Source organism: Muscardinus avellanarius (assembly GCF_963383645.1).
Source record: "Muscardinus avellanarius genome assembly, chromosome: 7".
Classification (NCBI taxonomy): Eukaryota; Metazoa; Chordata; class Mammalia; order Rodentia; family Gliridae; genus Muscardinus; species Muscardinus avellanarius.
The window spans coordinates 12,702,108-12,715,265 of record NC_137793.1 but is presented as its reverse complement, the minus strand read 5'-3'; the positions used below and the strand labels follow the sequence as shown (position 1 = coordinate 12,715,265).

At 50.1% G+C, this 13,158-nt stretch overlaps 1 protein-coding gene across 2 annotated transcripts in view; it reads left to right on the top strand.

Moving 5' to 3' along the window:
* The window catches only part of CCNJL (cyclin J like), a gene marked incomplete at both ends in the record, with an annotated part of 56,079 nt that overhangs the window by 17,323 nt on the left and 25,598 nt on the right, over positions 1–13,158 (top strand). The window contains one exon of one of the 2 annotated variants that reach the window (XM_080699373.1): positions 11,637–11,850. In XM_080699373.1, coding sequence (XP_080555499.1) covers positions 11,637–11,850 — 214 coding nt within the window. Of the gene's footprint in view, positions 1–11,636; positions 11,874–13,158 lie in introns of both variants that reach the window. The other variant, XM_080699372.1, reaches the window with a different exon arrangement.

Sequence of the window (13,158 nt, the reverse complement as noted above, 5' to 3'; positions counted from 1 at the left end):
AGACATTTGCTCAGAGGAGAGTCCTGGGGCCGGGGGCCGCCGTCCCTGGGTGTGACCTCGTTCTCCTGGAGCAAGGCTTGGGCAGGAGGGGACCTGACCACAGTGCTGTCTTTGCGTTGCGGTCCACCCTGTGTTGAAACGGTTCCCTCAGAGGTGCAGATGCTTTACCGAAAATGCCTCCTGGGGCTGTGAAGCAATGGGGTGGCGTGAGGATGGAGGGGGGCCCGGGCCTCCCGAGCAGAGCAGCGAGTGCTAGCTGGACAGCCTCCTGCCCCTCCCCTCGCCCTCCACTTCCGCTCGGTCACCTTGGTTACACGTGCTGTTGCTTCACGTCTGGCCAGGATAAATAAAAGGCTTTCAAAGTGTGTGTGTGTGTGTGTGTGTGTGTGTGTGTGTGTGTGTGTGTGTCTGTGTGTGTGTGTCTGTGTGTGTGTGTGTCTGTGTGTGCGTGCGCAGTGTGTATGTGTATTATTATTATTATTATTTTTTGCGGGTCTGGAGATGGACCCCAGGGGCATTCTACCTCCGGAGCTACACCCCCAGCCCTATTTTTTTTTTATTCTTTATTTTGAAACAGGGTCTCACTAAGTTGTGGAGGACCTCAATAAGTAGCTGAGGCTGTCCGTGAACCTCGATCCTCTGGTCTCAGGCTCCCGAATGCTGGGATTATAACCGTGCACCACCACACCGGGCTGTGTGTGTGTGTGTATTTTTGTACTGGGGATTGAACCCAGGGGCAGTCTACCTACAGCATTGCCCCTGTTTTACTTTTTATTTTGAAATGGGGCCTTACTAAGTTGCTGTGGCTGGCCTTGAACCTGCGACCCTCACGTTCAGCCTCCCAAGTACTAGGATTACAGGTGTGTACCACTACGCCGGGCCTTCAAACTACATATTTGAAATGTGTATCTGTCTGTATCAATATGGATAGATCTGTATCCTCAGAAGACTATATATATAGAACTAGCCATTGTAATAAGCAGTTTTATTTTATTTTACTTATTTTTGTGATACTAAGGGTGGAACCCAGGGGCTTTTCTACCTTTGTGTTATACTCCCAGACCTATTTAATACTGTATTTGGAAACAGGGTCTCACTAAGTTGCTGAGAGCCTCACTAAGTAGCTGAGGCTGGCTTCGAACCTGTGTGATCCTCCTGTCTCAGCCTCCCAAGTGCTGAGACTACAAGTGTGCGCCACCACACCCGGCTTAGGACATCCTCAGCTGCTATCTAGTGAGGCCCTTTGCAACTTATGAGACTCTGTTTAAAAAAATAAAAGAATAAAAAATAGGGGTGGGAGTGTAGCTCAGAGGTAGAATGCTCCTGAGCTCTATCCCCGGTACCACACACACACACACACACACACACACACACACATTAGTTTCAGTGGAAGAGAAGGTTCTGGCCCTCCTTCCTTTAGGGTAGCAGGCACCTCAGTTTACCTGGTAGCAAACCTGGGCTTCCGAGGAGGGAGCAGGACGGTGTTTGCAGAGGATTGGGAGCTGCCAAAGTTATATCAGAATGTACATGCCGCCAGGCATGGTAGCACATGCTTATAATCCCAGCATTTGGGAAGCTGAGACAGGAGTATCACGGTTCACGAACAGCCTCAGCTACTTAGCGAGGCCTTTTGCAACTCGTTGTGATCCTGTTTCAAAAATAAAACGACTAAATATAGGGCTGGGGGTGTAGCTTGGAGGTACAATGTTCCTGGGTTCCTTACCCAGTACTGAAGAAAAAAAAAAAAAAGCCTAGGAGAGGAGGATGTAGTGATATAGCTCAGAGGTAGAATTCCCCTGAGTTCAATCCCTTGTACCAAAGAATAAAAAGCGTGTGTTATGTAGGAGATGGGGACGGGTGGGAATTTAATCTTGGATGCACTCCCTGGGCCTTGGCTGCCTGGGGCTCTGAGAGCTGGTATCCACAGCCTCCTCCGGGCCCCTCCCGAGCTCCTAATGCTGGGACCTTGGGGAGCTTCTTACCAGGGCAGTTCTGCCGGTGGGAGCTGCGGTTATGAGTCTCTGTGAGCTTTGCAGTAAATCTCCAGGCTTAGAATCATCAAATTATTGGGCACCTAGCCAGGGGTTTTCACCCGAGTCTCGCCTTGAAGATGCGCTGGAGTTTCATTCCCCCAGCAGTGGCACTCTAAAGCATAGTAGGGCATTTTTAGTTCGCCCCTCTACCTCAAATGGGGTGGGGAACAGTTGCCTGCGGATAAATAAATTTAATCTAGAGTTTCCCAAAGTTGTGCAAACTTTTTCTTTCTTTCTTTTTTATTTTCCTGAACAAATGTTTCCGAGCCTGTACTGAGCTAATATATGATTCCTTTGAAGAAAAAGCAATGTGCTATGTAGTATTCCCAAACCGTGACCCACAGAACCCTTTTCTCCGGGGAACATGTATCGATACCGGTGTGCCATGAGGCGCACATCGGGAAGAGCTGCCTTTATGAAACGGGTGCAGAATTATCATTAATGTTGCAGCTAGTTCCCCAAACACACGGACCTGCCTCCTTCTTGGAAATCCTCTGTCGGTATGGGGAGATGGAAGCAGCTTTCCTTTGTACCCCAAGGCAAGGAAAGAATTTCTCCTTCCCCTGGAATCGGCACCCCCAGTTTCTTCTGGCCTTTGTGAGTGCTTGTAATTGCTCATTAGGAGAAGTAGTATCAGACAACCTAATTTCAGGAACAAATCCTGATTTGTTCTTTACCTATTCATTTCCAGTATTTGCTATTCTTGAAATTTGGAGGTTTGGGTAATTAGTGGGTATCTCTTTTGTATCAGGCACTGGGGTCACAGGACCAGCCCAGTCCCTGCCCTCCTGATGTTTCCAGTCTATTGGGGGAAGAAAGGCAGTGAGAACAAATGAATTAATTAACTCATCCATTCATTCATTCGTTCATTCATTCATTAAAAATCTGCCCAGGCGTGGTAGCACATGCTTGTAATCCCAGTACTTGGGAGGCTGAGACAGGAGGATCGCGCAGGTCTAAAGCCAGCCTCAGCTACTTAGTGAGGCTCTCAGCAACTAAGGGAGACCTTGTTTCCAAATAAAATATAAAATAGGTCAGGGTGTAGCCTGGGGGTAGAAGGTCCCTGGGTTCCATCCCCAGCACCACACAAAAAAATTAATTAAAAATTGCAGGTGCTTGGGAGGGTGTGACAGAACCCTGAGCAGAAAGCACTTTTTTCAGAAGTGGCTTTTAAACTGACATTTGAAATAGGACCACGTTAGCTGGACATGGTGGCACATGCCTATAATCCTAGTACTTGGGAGGCTCAGATAGGAAGAGCGGGAGTTCAAGGACAGCCTCAGCAGGTAGTGAGACTCTCATCAACCTAGTGAGACCCTGCTTCAAAATAAGAAATAAAATCAGGCCGGGTGGGGGCAGACCTTGAAGGTAGGATACCTCTGGGTTCAATCCCCCATATCACACACAAAAGAAGGAAGAGGAGCATGTTAAGAATGAGAAGTGAGGGCCGGGCGTGGTGGCGCATGCTTGTAATCCCAGCATTTGGGAGGCTGAGACAGGAGGACCGTGGTTCGAGGCCAGCCTCAGCAACTACTTAGTGAGACCCTTTGCAACTCAGTGAGACCCCATTTCAAAATAAAGAATAAAAAAATAGGGTTGGGGGGTTTAGCTCGGAGGTAGAATGCCCCTGGGTTCCATCCCCAGTATCACAAACACACGCACACAAAATAAATAAATAAAAGGAGAGAAAAGCTGAGTGTGGTCGTGCACACCTGTAATCCCAGTACTTAGGAGGCAACAGCAGGTTCGAGGACAACCTCAGCAAGTAGTAAGACTCTTGGTAACCCAGTGAGACCCTGTTTCAAAACAAAAATATAAAATAGGGCTGGGGGGTGTAAGTTGGAGGTCGAATGCCCCTGAGTTCAATCCCCAGTAGTAATGATAATAATACCAATAATAATAATAATAATAATGAGAAGGGAGACTGCAAGGCAATTAGAAGAATCCAGTGCAGTGCAGGTCATAAAGAGTTAAAATGAGGACTTCCCATCCTGCCCTCACAGCTACTGACTGAACTTTTGCAGTGCACCACACGTGACCTCCCCTCCTCCAAGGTTAGCCTTGAAATGCAGGAAGAGCTTGTGTGAAAAGCTCCAGCCTCCCCGGCATTTCCGGCCTGCAACCTGGCAGGCTGGGGACTTGTGTAACTGGACTGGGGGCTGGCCCTGCCACCTGCATGGCCTCCGGGCACCTCTGAGCCCAGCAAAGGCCCCGAGGCGCTTGCCACTCTGCCCAGCTCTGCAGCCCCGTGAGGGAGAGCGGTGGAGGGCACCGCACACATGAGCGCTGTGGGCCTGTGCAGACAGCCTGCCTCCGTGTGCAGCTGGGCCTGGTGTGGGCCTCGATTCACCATCCTGGGCCTCCCCTCTGATAACGTTCTTTCTGCTGAAGAACCCCACTCTCACACACAAAAACACAACAAAGCCCTTGGCAACAAAGAGAGTACTTTCTTTTCTTTCTTTAACCTTTATTTATTTACTTATTTTGGCATTAATTACTGAGAAGCTCAATAACCCAAACCTCCAAGTTTCAAGAATGACAGATACTTGAAATGAAGCCCTGGAATGCTCTGCCACTGAGCTGTGTCCCCAGACCCAGCAGAGAGCAGTCTATCCCCAGAACCGCAATAAATAATAATAGGGCCGGGGGTATAGCTTGGTGGTAGAACGCCCCTGGGTTTAATCCCCACTCCCCCCCAAAAAAAACAACTGTTCACAAAGCTGTCTCAAGGAAAAGTAGGACAAAGGTGTAGGTTGCCACCTGCTTTTTATGGAAGCGTGCACGGCAGAAGTCCTGTAATCCCAGTGCTTGGGAGGCTGAGATAGGAGGATCGCAGGTTTGACGACAGCCTGGGTAAGCAGTGAGACTCTCCTCAACCTGGTAAAACCCATTCAAAACAGCAACAAAAAAAGTGAGGCGTGAGGTAGGGGTAGAGGTCAGAGGTAGGATGCCCTGGGCTCAGTCCCCAGTACCACAGAAGGAGAAGCAGCAGCACTGAGCAGCCCTGTGTAGAACTCAGCTCTTGCCTGGGATGGGACTCAGCTGCCCAGTGGCAGAGATCGTGTCTGGCATACAGAGGTCCTGCCTTCATTCCCCAGCAGAGACAAAATACATAAAACAACCCACACTGGGTCCCTCTGAATGAGGAATTAAGTATAATTTACTTATTCAAAGCTTGAGTGATTATAGATGTCACTTGTTTATTTCTACTTTTTTAAAAATTCATCAGTGGAGGCCGGGCGTGGTAGCGCACGCTTGTAATCCCCGCGCTTGGGAGGCGGAGACGGGAGGATCGCGCAGGTTCGAAGCCAGCCGCGCGCGCTGGCTTAGGAGACCCTGTTTCCAAATAAAAATGTAAAAAGAGGTCTGGGAGTGTAGCCCGGAGGTAGAAGGGCTTCCAGGAACCCCAGTACCACCAAAAAAAAAAAAAAAATCATCAGTGGACACCTCATTAGACAAGAAAAAAAGAGAAAAAAGAAACCCATGGCGTTAGGGAGAGGGACCTTGGAGGGACTTTACACAGTTGGAGGCTGAAGTGGGGTACTTACTGGGCACTGAAGGGGCTCATTACAGAGCTGGTTTTATTAAAAGGATGAGGTGAGATTGCCAGGGAATCCTCAAGGATCAATTTCGAGGTGGACCTTAATACCCCGGGTATCCAGACTTCCTTTTGTCAAACTGGAACCCTAGTAATTGAAATAAAGTGATTATCCAAGCCATGTCTATGATCCCAGTACTTGGGAGGCTGAGACAGGAAGATCACAGGTTTAAAGCCAGTACACGGTAACTTAGTAAGACCCTGTTTCAAAATAATTTTTAAAAAGCCAGGTGTGGTGGTGCATGCTTGTAATTCCAGTACTGGGGAGGCTGAGACAGGAAGATCGCAGGTTCACGGCCAGCCTCAGCTACTTAGTGAGACCCTGTTTCAAAAATAAATAAAAAATAGGGCTGGGGGTATAGCTCGGAGGTCGAATGCCCCTGGGTTCCATCCCCAGCAACACACACACACACACACACACACACACACACACACACACGGCAGCAGATGTGGAGGCACACACCTGTAATCCTAGAATTCAGGAGGCTGAGACAGAAGGCTAAGTTGAAGGCAGCCTCAGCAACTGGGCAAGACCCTGTTTTAGAATTAAAAACTAACTAAATAAAATGAGCTGGGGGTATAGCCCAGAGGTAGACTGTCCCTGGGTTCAGTTCCCAGTATCAAAAGAAAAAATCAATTAAGAAAAGGGCTAATTGGGTGTGGTGGTGCACGCTAGTAATCCTAGCACTTGGGAGGCTGAGACAGGAGGATCGCAGTTCGAGGACAGAGCCTTAGCTACTTAGCGAGGCTCTTTGCAACTCAGTGAGATCCTGTTTGAAAATAAAGAACAAAAAGTAGGGCTTGGGGTATAGCTCGGAGGTAATAGGGCGGAAGGGCAGCTGAGCGGTGGAGGCTTGTCTAGCACACTTGCTCGGCCCTGAGTTTAATCCCCAGGGCTGCAAAACAAAGACCATAGAGCAGGGAGTGTGTAAGGCAGGTTTTCCGCCCTGAACTCCCTCCATCACGGCCATCTGTCCTGTACCTCTATCTGTTCTCTCTAGATGTACCTGTGACGGACGGGCTCCCCTGTCTGGCTTAGGTGATAATGAGCCAGCAGCTGGGGAGAGAAGGTCACAGACAGCCTCTGCCGCTCCTGTCTGCCCTTGCTGCCGGCCGCATGCCTCCCGCGCCCCAGCACCCCAGGCCTATCGCAGCAAGGAAGGTCACCCTGGCCCGGTTCCCGCCGCCCACCCTCAAGCTGGCCGCTAACTGGCAGCAGCCGCCTCATCTGGAGAGCTTTACAAGCTCCCGGGCAGGCTGGTCTTTGTTGCCGGAGGGGCAAGGGCCTTCCTTCTTGCAGACGGAGGTTAAGAGTGGTCCAGCAGCGCAGAGAGTAAGGATGACTGCCCCCCTCCCCTGCCTCTAACTGGGTTAGCAAAACAATCAGCTAGAGGGCAGTTGAGTTCACCGCATGGAGAGCCACTCGTTTTGGGTGGTCTGGGCACACTGCAGAGAGGGCTTGCTGATAGACAAGAGTCCTCGGCGCCCGCCGGCTGGCAGCAGATCTAAAGGAGATTCAGTCATGTTCCTCCACCATCCCAGGGCTCCGGGCCTTAGAGACCCGCCGCTTATCTGCAGTCTGGTTCCCGAGCGCTGGAGAAGGGTGACTCACTGGTACTTTACGTTTATGGCAGTGTGATCTCCACTGCTCAGATGAGACTCCCAGGCCCCAGGTTAGGAAATCCTGGAACTGAGATTCCAACCGAGAACTGCCCGACTCCCGGTATGCAGGGGTCGTCGGACAGCGTGGTACAAGTAGGGACAGCCCTACATTGATTCTGTGTGTGTGTGTGTGTGTGTGTGTGCGTGTGTGTGCGCGCGCATGCGCTACTGGGGCCTGAACCAGGGGCATTCTACCTCTGAGCTACACCCTTGACCCTTTTTTATTTTTTGTTTGGAAACAAGGTCTTGCTATTGCTGAGAATCTCACTAGGTTGCTGAGCCCAGCTTAACACATATGTTCGTATGTTTGGCCTTGGGCTGCGATCCTCCTGTCTAAGCCTCGCAAGTACTAGGATTACAGGTGTGCACCATCACACCTGGCCACACTTTTTTTTTTAATATATTCAACACTTGCCGGGCGTGGTGGCGCACGCTTGTAATCCCATGCTTGGGAGGCTGAGACAGGAGGATCGCATAGGTTCGAAGCCAGCCTCAGCTACTTAGTGAGACCCTGATTCCAAATAAAGTATAATATAGGTCTGGAGTATAGCCCGGAGGTAGAAAGCCTCTGGATTCCACCTTCAGTACCACCAAAAAAAAAATATATATATATATATATATATATTTTTTTTTTCAACTTAATTTATTTTGTGGCACTAGGGATTGAACCCAGAGGCATTCTACCTCTAAGCTACAACCCCAGCCCTGTTTTTGAAACTTGGTCTGGTTGGGTTGATGAACGTCTCCCTACTTGCCGAGGCTGTCCTCAAACCTATGATCCTCCTGCCTTAGCCTCCTAAGTACTGGGATTACAGGTGTGGGCCACCACACCTGGCTATATTTATTTACTTATTTAATTTATTTTGCAGTACTGGGGATTGAATGCAAGGATGCACTACCACTGACCACTAATCCTTTTTTTTTTTTTTTTTTTTTTCAGTACTGGGGATGGAACCCAGGGGCATCCTACTTCTGAGACACATCCCCAGCCCTATTTTTATTCTTAATTTGGAAACAGAGTCTCACTGAGTTCCAAGGGGCCTCACTAAGTAGCTGAGGCTGGCTGCAAACCGGGATCCTCCTGTCTCATCCTCCCAAGTACTGAAATTACAAGTGTGCGCCACCACGCCCGACCTGTTCAATTTTTTTCTTTTTTTTTTTTTTTTTTGCTACTGCTGATTGTACCCAAGGACATTCTACCTCTGAGCAACATGTGTGCCAGCCTTTTTATTTTTTTTTACTTTGAAACACAGACTTGATAAGTTGGCCCTGGCTGGCCTGAAATTTACAGTCCTGCCTCAGCCTCCCCCAAATCACTGGGATTACAGGCATGTGCCACCGAGCCCAGCTCAACACGTATGTTCGTATGTTGGCCGCCATGCCTGCCACACTGTACAGAGCAGTGGGCAAACGGTGTGGGTAAAACGCCTCCCTCCTGCTTTCTGGGGCATGTGTTAGCCGAGAGAGACACCTAATTAAGTGAAACTGGATCCACGAAGAACTGAACTGGGAGAGGAGATCCAGGAGAGCTTGGAATGATGGGAGAGCACCGGGAGGCCTCTCCTGGGAAGTGACATTTAAGCCAGTATTCCAGGGACAGCAAAATAGAGCGGAAGAACCGGGCGCAGTGGCGCACGCTTGTAATCTCAGTACTTGGAGGCTGAGGCAGGAGGATCGCGAGTTCTCGGCCAGCCTCAGCTACTTAGAGAGGCTCTGTTTCAAGATAAAATAATAAAATAGGAGCCAGGCATGGCTGCGCACACTTGTAATCTCAGTACTTGGGAGGCTGATGCAGGAGGATCGCAGGTTCAAGGACAGCCTCAGCTACTTAGTGAGGCCTTTTGCAACTTAGTGAGACCCTGTTTCAAAATAAAGAATCAAAAATAAGGCTGAGGGTGTAGCTTGGAGGTAGAATGCCCCTGGGTTTAATCCCTAGGACCAAAGAAAGAAAGAAAAGAAGAAAAAAAAAAAAAGCAGAGTGGAAGAGAATCCCAGGGAGCTGGCTCTTGGCTGCACGGTCCTGTCATCTGGAGATCAGCCTTTCCTGGAAAGCCGGCTTCTTGACCCGCGCTGCTTCTTGATCCATCCCTGTGGTCTCTGACTTGCTATTTTATTTTATTTCATTTTTGTGGTACTGAGGATAGAACCCAGGGGCATTCTACTTCCAAGCTACATCCTACTTTTTATTCTATTTATTTATTTATTTATTTATTTTGCGGTACTGAGGATGGAACCCAGAAGCATTCTACCTCCGAGCTACACTTTCAGCCCTATTTTTTATTCTTCATTTTGAAACAGGGTCTCACTGAGTTCCAAAGGACCTCACTAAGTAGCTGAGGCTGTCTGTGAACCGCGATCCTCCTGTCTCAGCCTCCCAAATGCTGGGATTCCAAAACGTGCGTCACCACGTGCGGCCCTGATTGCTCTTTATGGACCAGTGGCTTCATTTGAGAATCTGTTCAAATAAAGCAGCTCTTTCCGGGAAAGTGCAAGGAGGACGGACAGGCAGACAATGCCTGCTGCTTGGAGCTCCCTTCTCCCACTGGGCTCAAGATAAGCTTATCTGGCTTGTATTTTGGGGCCCCATGAGAGTAGCATGGTTTGGCCAAAGGTCACTTGGCAGAGGCTGGCTTCCGACAGCTGTGGCCTACCAGAGACCCGGGCTCTGTGATTGTGGTTGCTTTGGTAGTGAGCGTGAACTTAGAGCCCGTGCTCAGAGGAAATGCCTGAGCAGCTGCCAGCTTGTGCGGTGCTGGAGGGAGGGGAACTGCAGCCCCGCCGCAGCTGCCGCTCCTGGTTGTCCAGCCTTCGCTCTGGAAGCGGCTTTGGGGAGATCGTCATGCAGGGCTGCTCAGATTCTAAACTCTTCAGTGGCTCCCCAGTACCTCCGCGACAGGGTGGATATTTCAGTAGGGCCAGGCAGAACTGAGACCCTACCCACCGTGCCAGCCTGCTTCGTCTAAACACGCCCTACCTGCCTAGCTGTTCTGAGTGATCTGTTTCCCCAGATGAGACACAGCTTTGCAGATACTGTTCAGCTGAGCACCCTTCCTGTCTACATCCTCACAGGTGAGGTCCCAGACGGCCTTTCAAAACATGGCTTTGAGCCGGGCGTGGTGGTGCATGCTTGTAATCCCCACGCTTGGGAGGCTGAGACAGGAGGATTGCACAGGTCCAAAGCCAGCCTCAGCCACCTAGTGAGGCTCTCAGTAACTTAGTGAGACCCTGTTTCCAAATAAAATATTAAATAGGTCTGGGAATGTAGCCTGGAGGTAGAAGGTCCTTGGGTTCCATTCCCAGTATACACATAAAAAAATATATATATGAAAGAAAGGAAGGAAAAATACATGGCTCTGAGCCAGGCGTGGTGGCTCACACTTGGAATCCCAGAATTTGGGAGGCAGAGACTGGAGGATTGCTGTTCTCGGACAGCCTCAGCTACTTAATGAGGCCCTTTGTAACTTCAGTGAGACCCTGTTTCAAAATAAAGAATAAAAAAGAAGAACCAGGCGAAGCGGCGCAGTCTTGTAATCCCCGTGCTTGGGAGGCAGAGACAGGAGGATCGCGTAGGTTCGAAGCCAGCCATGCTTGCTTAAGAGACCCTGTTTCCAAATAAAAAAAAATATAAAATAGGTCTGGGAGTATAGCCCAGAGGTAGACGGAACCCCAGTACCACCAAAAAAAAAAGAAGAAGAAGAAGAAATAGAGCTGGGGGTATAACTTGGAGGTACAATGCCTCTTGGTTTCATCCCCAGAACTGGGGGAAAAAAAAAAAAAAAAGACTGGCTGAGTTGAGAAACTTCGAGTTGAGAGTGTGGAGGTCTGGCTCCAGCCCTTCCTTCTTCTGTGGCCTGTGTGTCCTGTAGAAAGCCCTCCCCTGGCTTCCTGTGTCATCACAAAGCTCCCAAAGCTTCTGTGTGCTCTGAGAGGGCCAGTGAGCTGGGCGTGATGGCACACCCTTGTCATCTTGGTATTTGGGAGGCTGAGACAGGAGGAGGGAGGTTCGAGGCCAGCCTCAGAAACTTAGCCAGACCTTGTTTCCAAATTTAAAACAAAATGGCTGGGCGTGTAGCTTGGAGGTAGATGCCTTTGGGTTCAATCCCTAGCATCAGGAGAGAGAGAGAGAGAGAGAGAGAGAGAGAGAGAGAGAGAGAGAGAGAGAGAGAGCGCAGCCTGACAGCCTGTGGGAGGTTCCAGAATAGAGGTGCTGCCATCCTGAGACTTGAAGCAGAAGGGACAGGGTCCAGAGGTACTCGCCACCCCCAGACAGGCCCTGAGGTCTTGCTGGGGGCCTGGGGCATCTGGAGGCAGCCCTGACGCCCGCCCTCCCGCCTGTCCTCCAGGAGCTGAAGCTGCCCGCCTTCCGAGCCCACTCCCCGCTCCTGAAGAGCCGCCGCTTCTTCGTGGACATCCTGAGCCTGCTCAGCAGCCACTGCCAGCTCTGCCCCGCGGCGCGGCACCTGGCCATCTACCTGCTGGACCACTTCACGGATCGCTACAGCATCACCACCTCCAGGCAGCTGTACGCCGTGGCCGTGTCCTGCCTCCTTCTCGCAAGTAAGTGGACCATCCCCTCCTCTGTGCCACCCCGGCCGCCTCCACCCTGCGGCCACCCTCCCGGCACTCTGCGGGCCTGGCGTCTCTGTGTGCGTCCTTTGCTGGGTGTGAGCTGTATTAGTCATTGTCAGCAGTTTTTAGCTTCTAAAATGTACCAGACTTAACTGTAAGGATTTCAGCAACTTTTTTTTTCTTTTGTGGTACTGAGGATTGAACCTAGGGGTGTTCTGCCCTGAGCTATATTCCCCTAGCCCTCTTTTTTTTTTTTTTTTTTTTTTTTTTTTTTTTTGCAGTACTAGGGATGGAACCTGGGGGCATTCTACCTCCAAGCTACACCCCCAGCTCTAGTTTTTATTCTTTATTTATTGGTTTTTTGAAACAAGGTCTCAGAGTTGCAAAGGGCCTCACTAAGAAGCAGCTGAGGCTGTCCGTGAACTCGGATCCTCCCGTCTCAGCCTCCCAAATGCTGGGATTACAAGTGTGCACCACCACACCCCGCTCTTATTTTTCAGTTTGAAATGATTTCGCTAAGTTACCGCACACTCATCTCGAACTTGCTAGCCTCCTGTCTCAGCCTCCCAGATCCTGGGATTGTAAGCGTGTGCCACTGTACCCAGATTTGAGCAACTTGGTCTATATTCTTTTCCTTTTTTGGTACTGGGGATTGAAGCCAAGGGCGTTCTACCTCTGAGCAACACTCCTGGCCCTTTTTAACTTTTTATTTTGAAACAGGGCCTAAGTTGCTGAGGCTGACCTTAAACCTGGAATCTTCCCGTCTCAGCCTCCCAAGTACTGGGATTACAGGCACGCACCACCACGGCCAGCTTTGATCTGCGTTCTTTCTCTCTCCTGCTGCTCTGCAAAGCTCTGAATGTGCTGGGCGGGACATGAGCAACAAAGATTCTCGCAGAGGCTTATAAACGTGGCTGCTTGATTTGGACCTACACAAGACCCGTTGTGTAGTCAGTCGCGAGCCCTGAGCACAGCCCTCTTGGGATTTGTACCTTCCAAAGAGGCCTCACTGAAACCCAGCATGGCTTTGACCATCTGTCTATCTAGGACAGGATTACTTGTATGCCACTGTTGAATGGTATCCTTGAAATACAGGGCTACCACGCTGCCTTGCCACTTAAAAGCACCCCATGGATCACCAGGAGTCTTAGGATAAAGACCAGCCCTCGAGCCGGGCATGGTGGCGCACGCTTGGAATCACAGTACTTGGGAGGCCGAGACGGGAGGATCGCAGGTTCACTGCCAGCCTCAACTACTTAGTGAGGCCCTCCGCAACTTAGTGAGACTCGGTCTCCA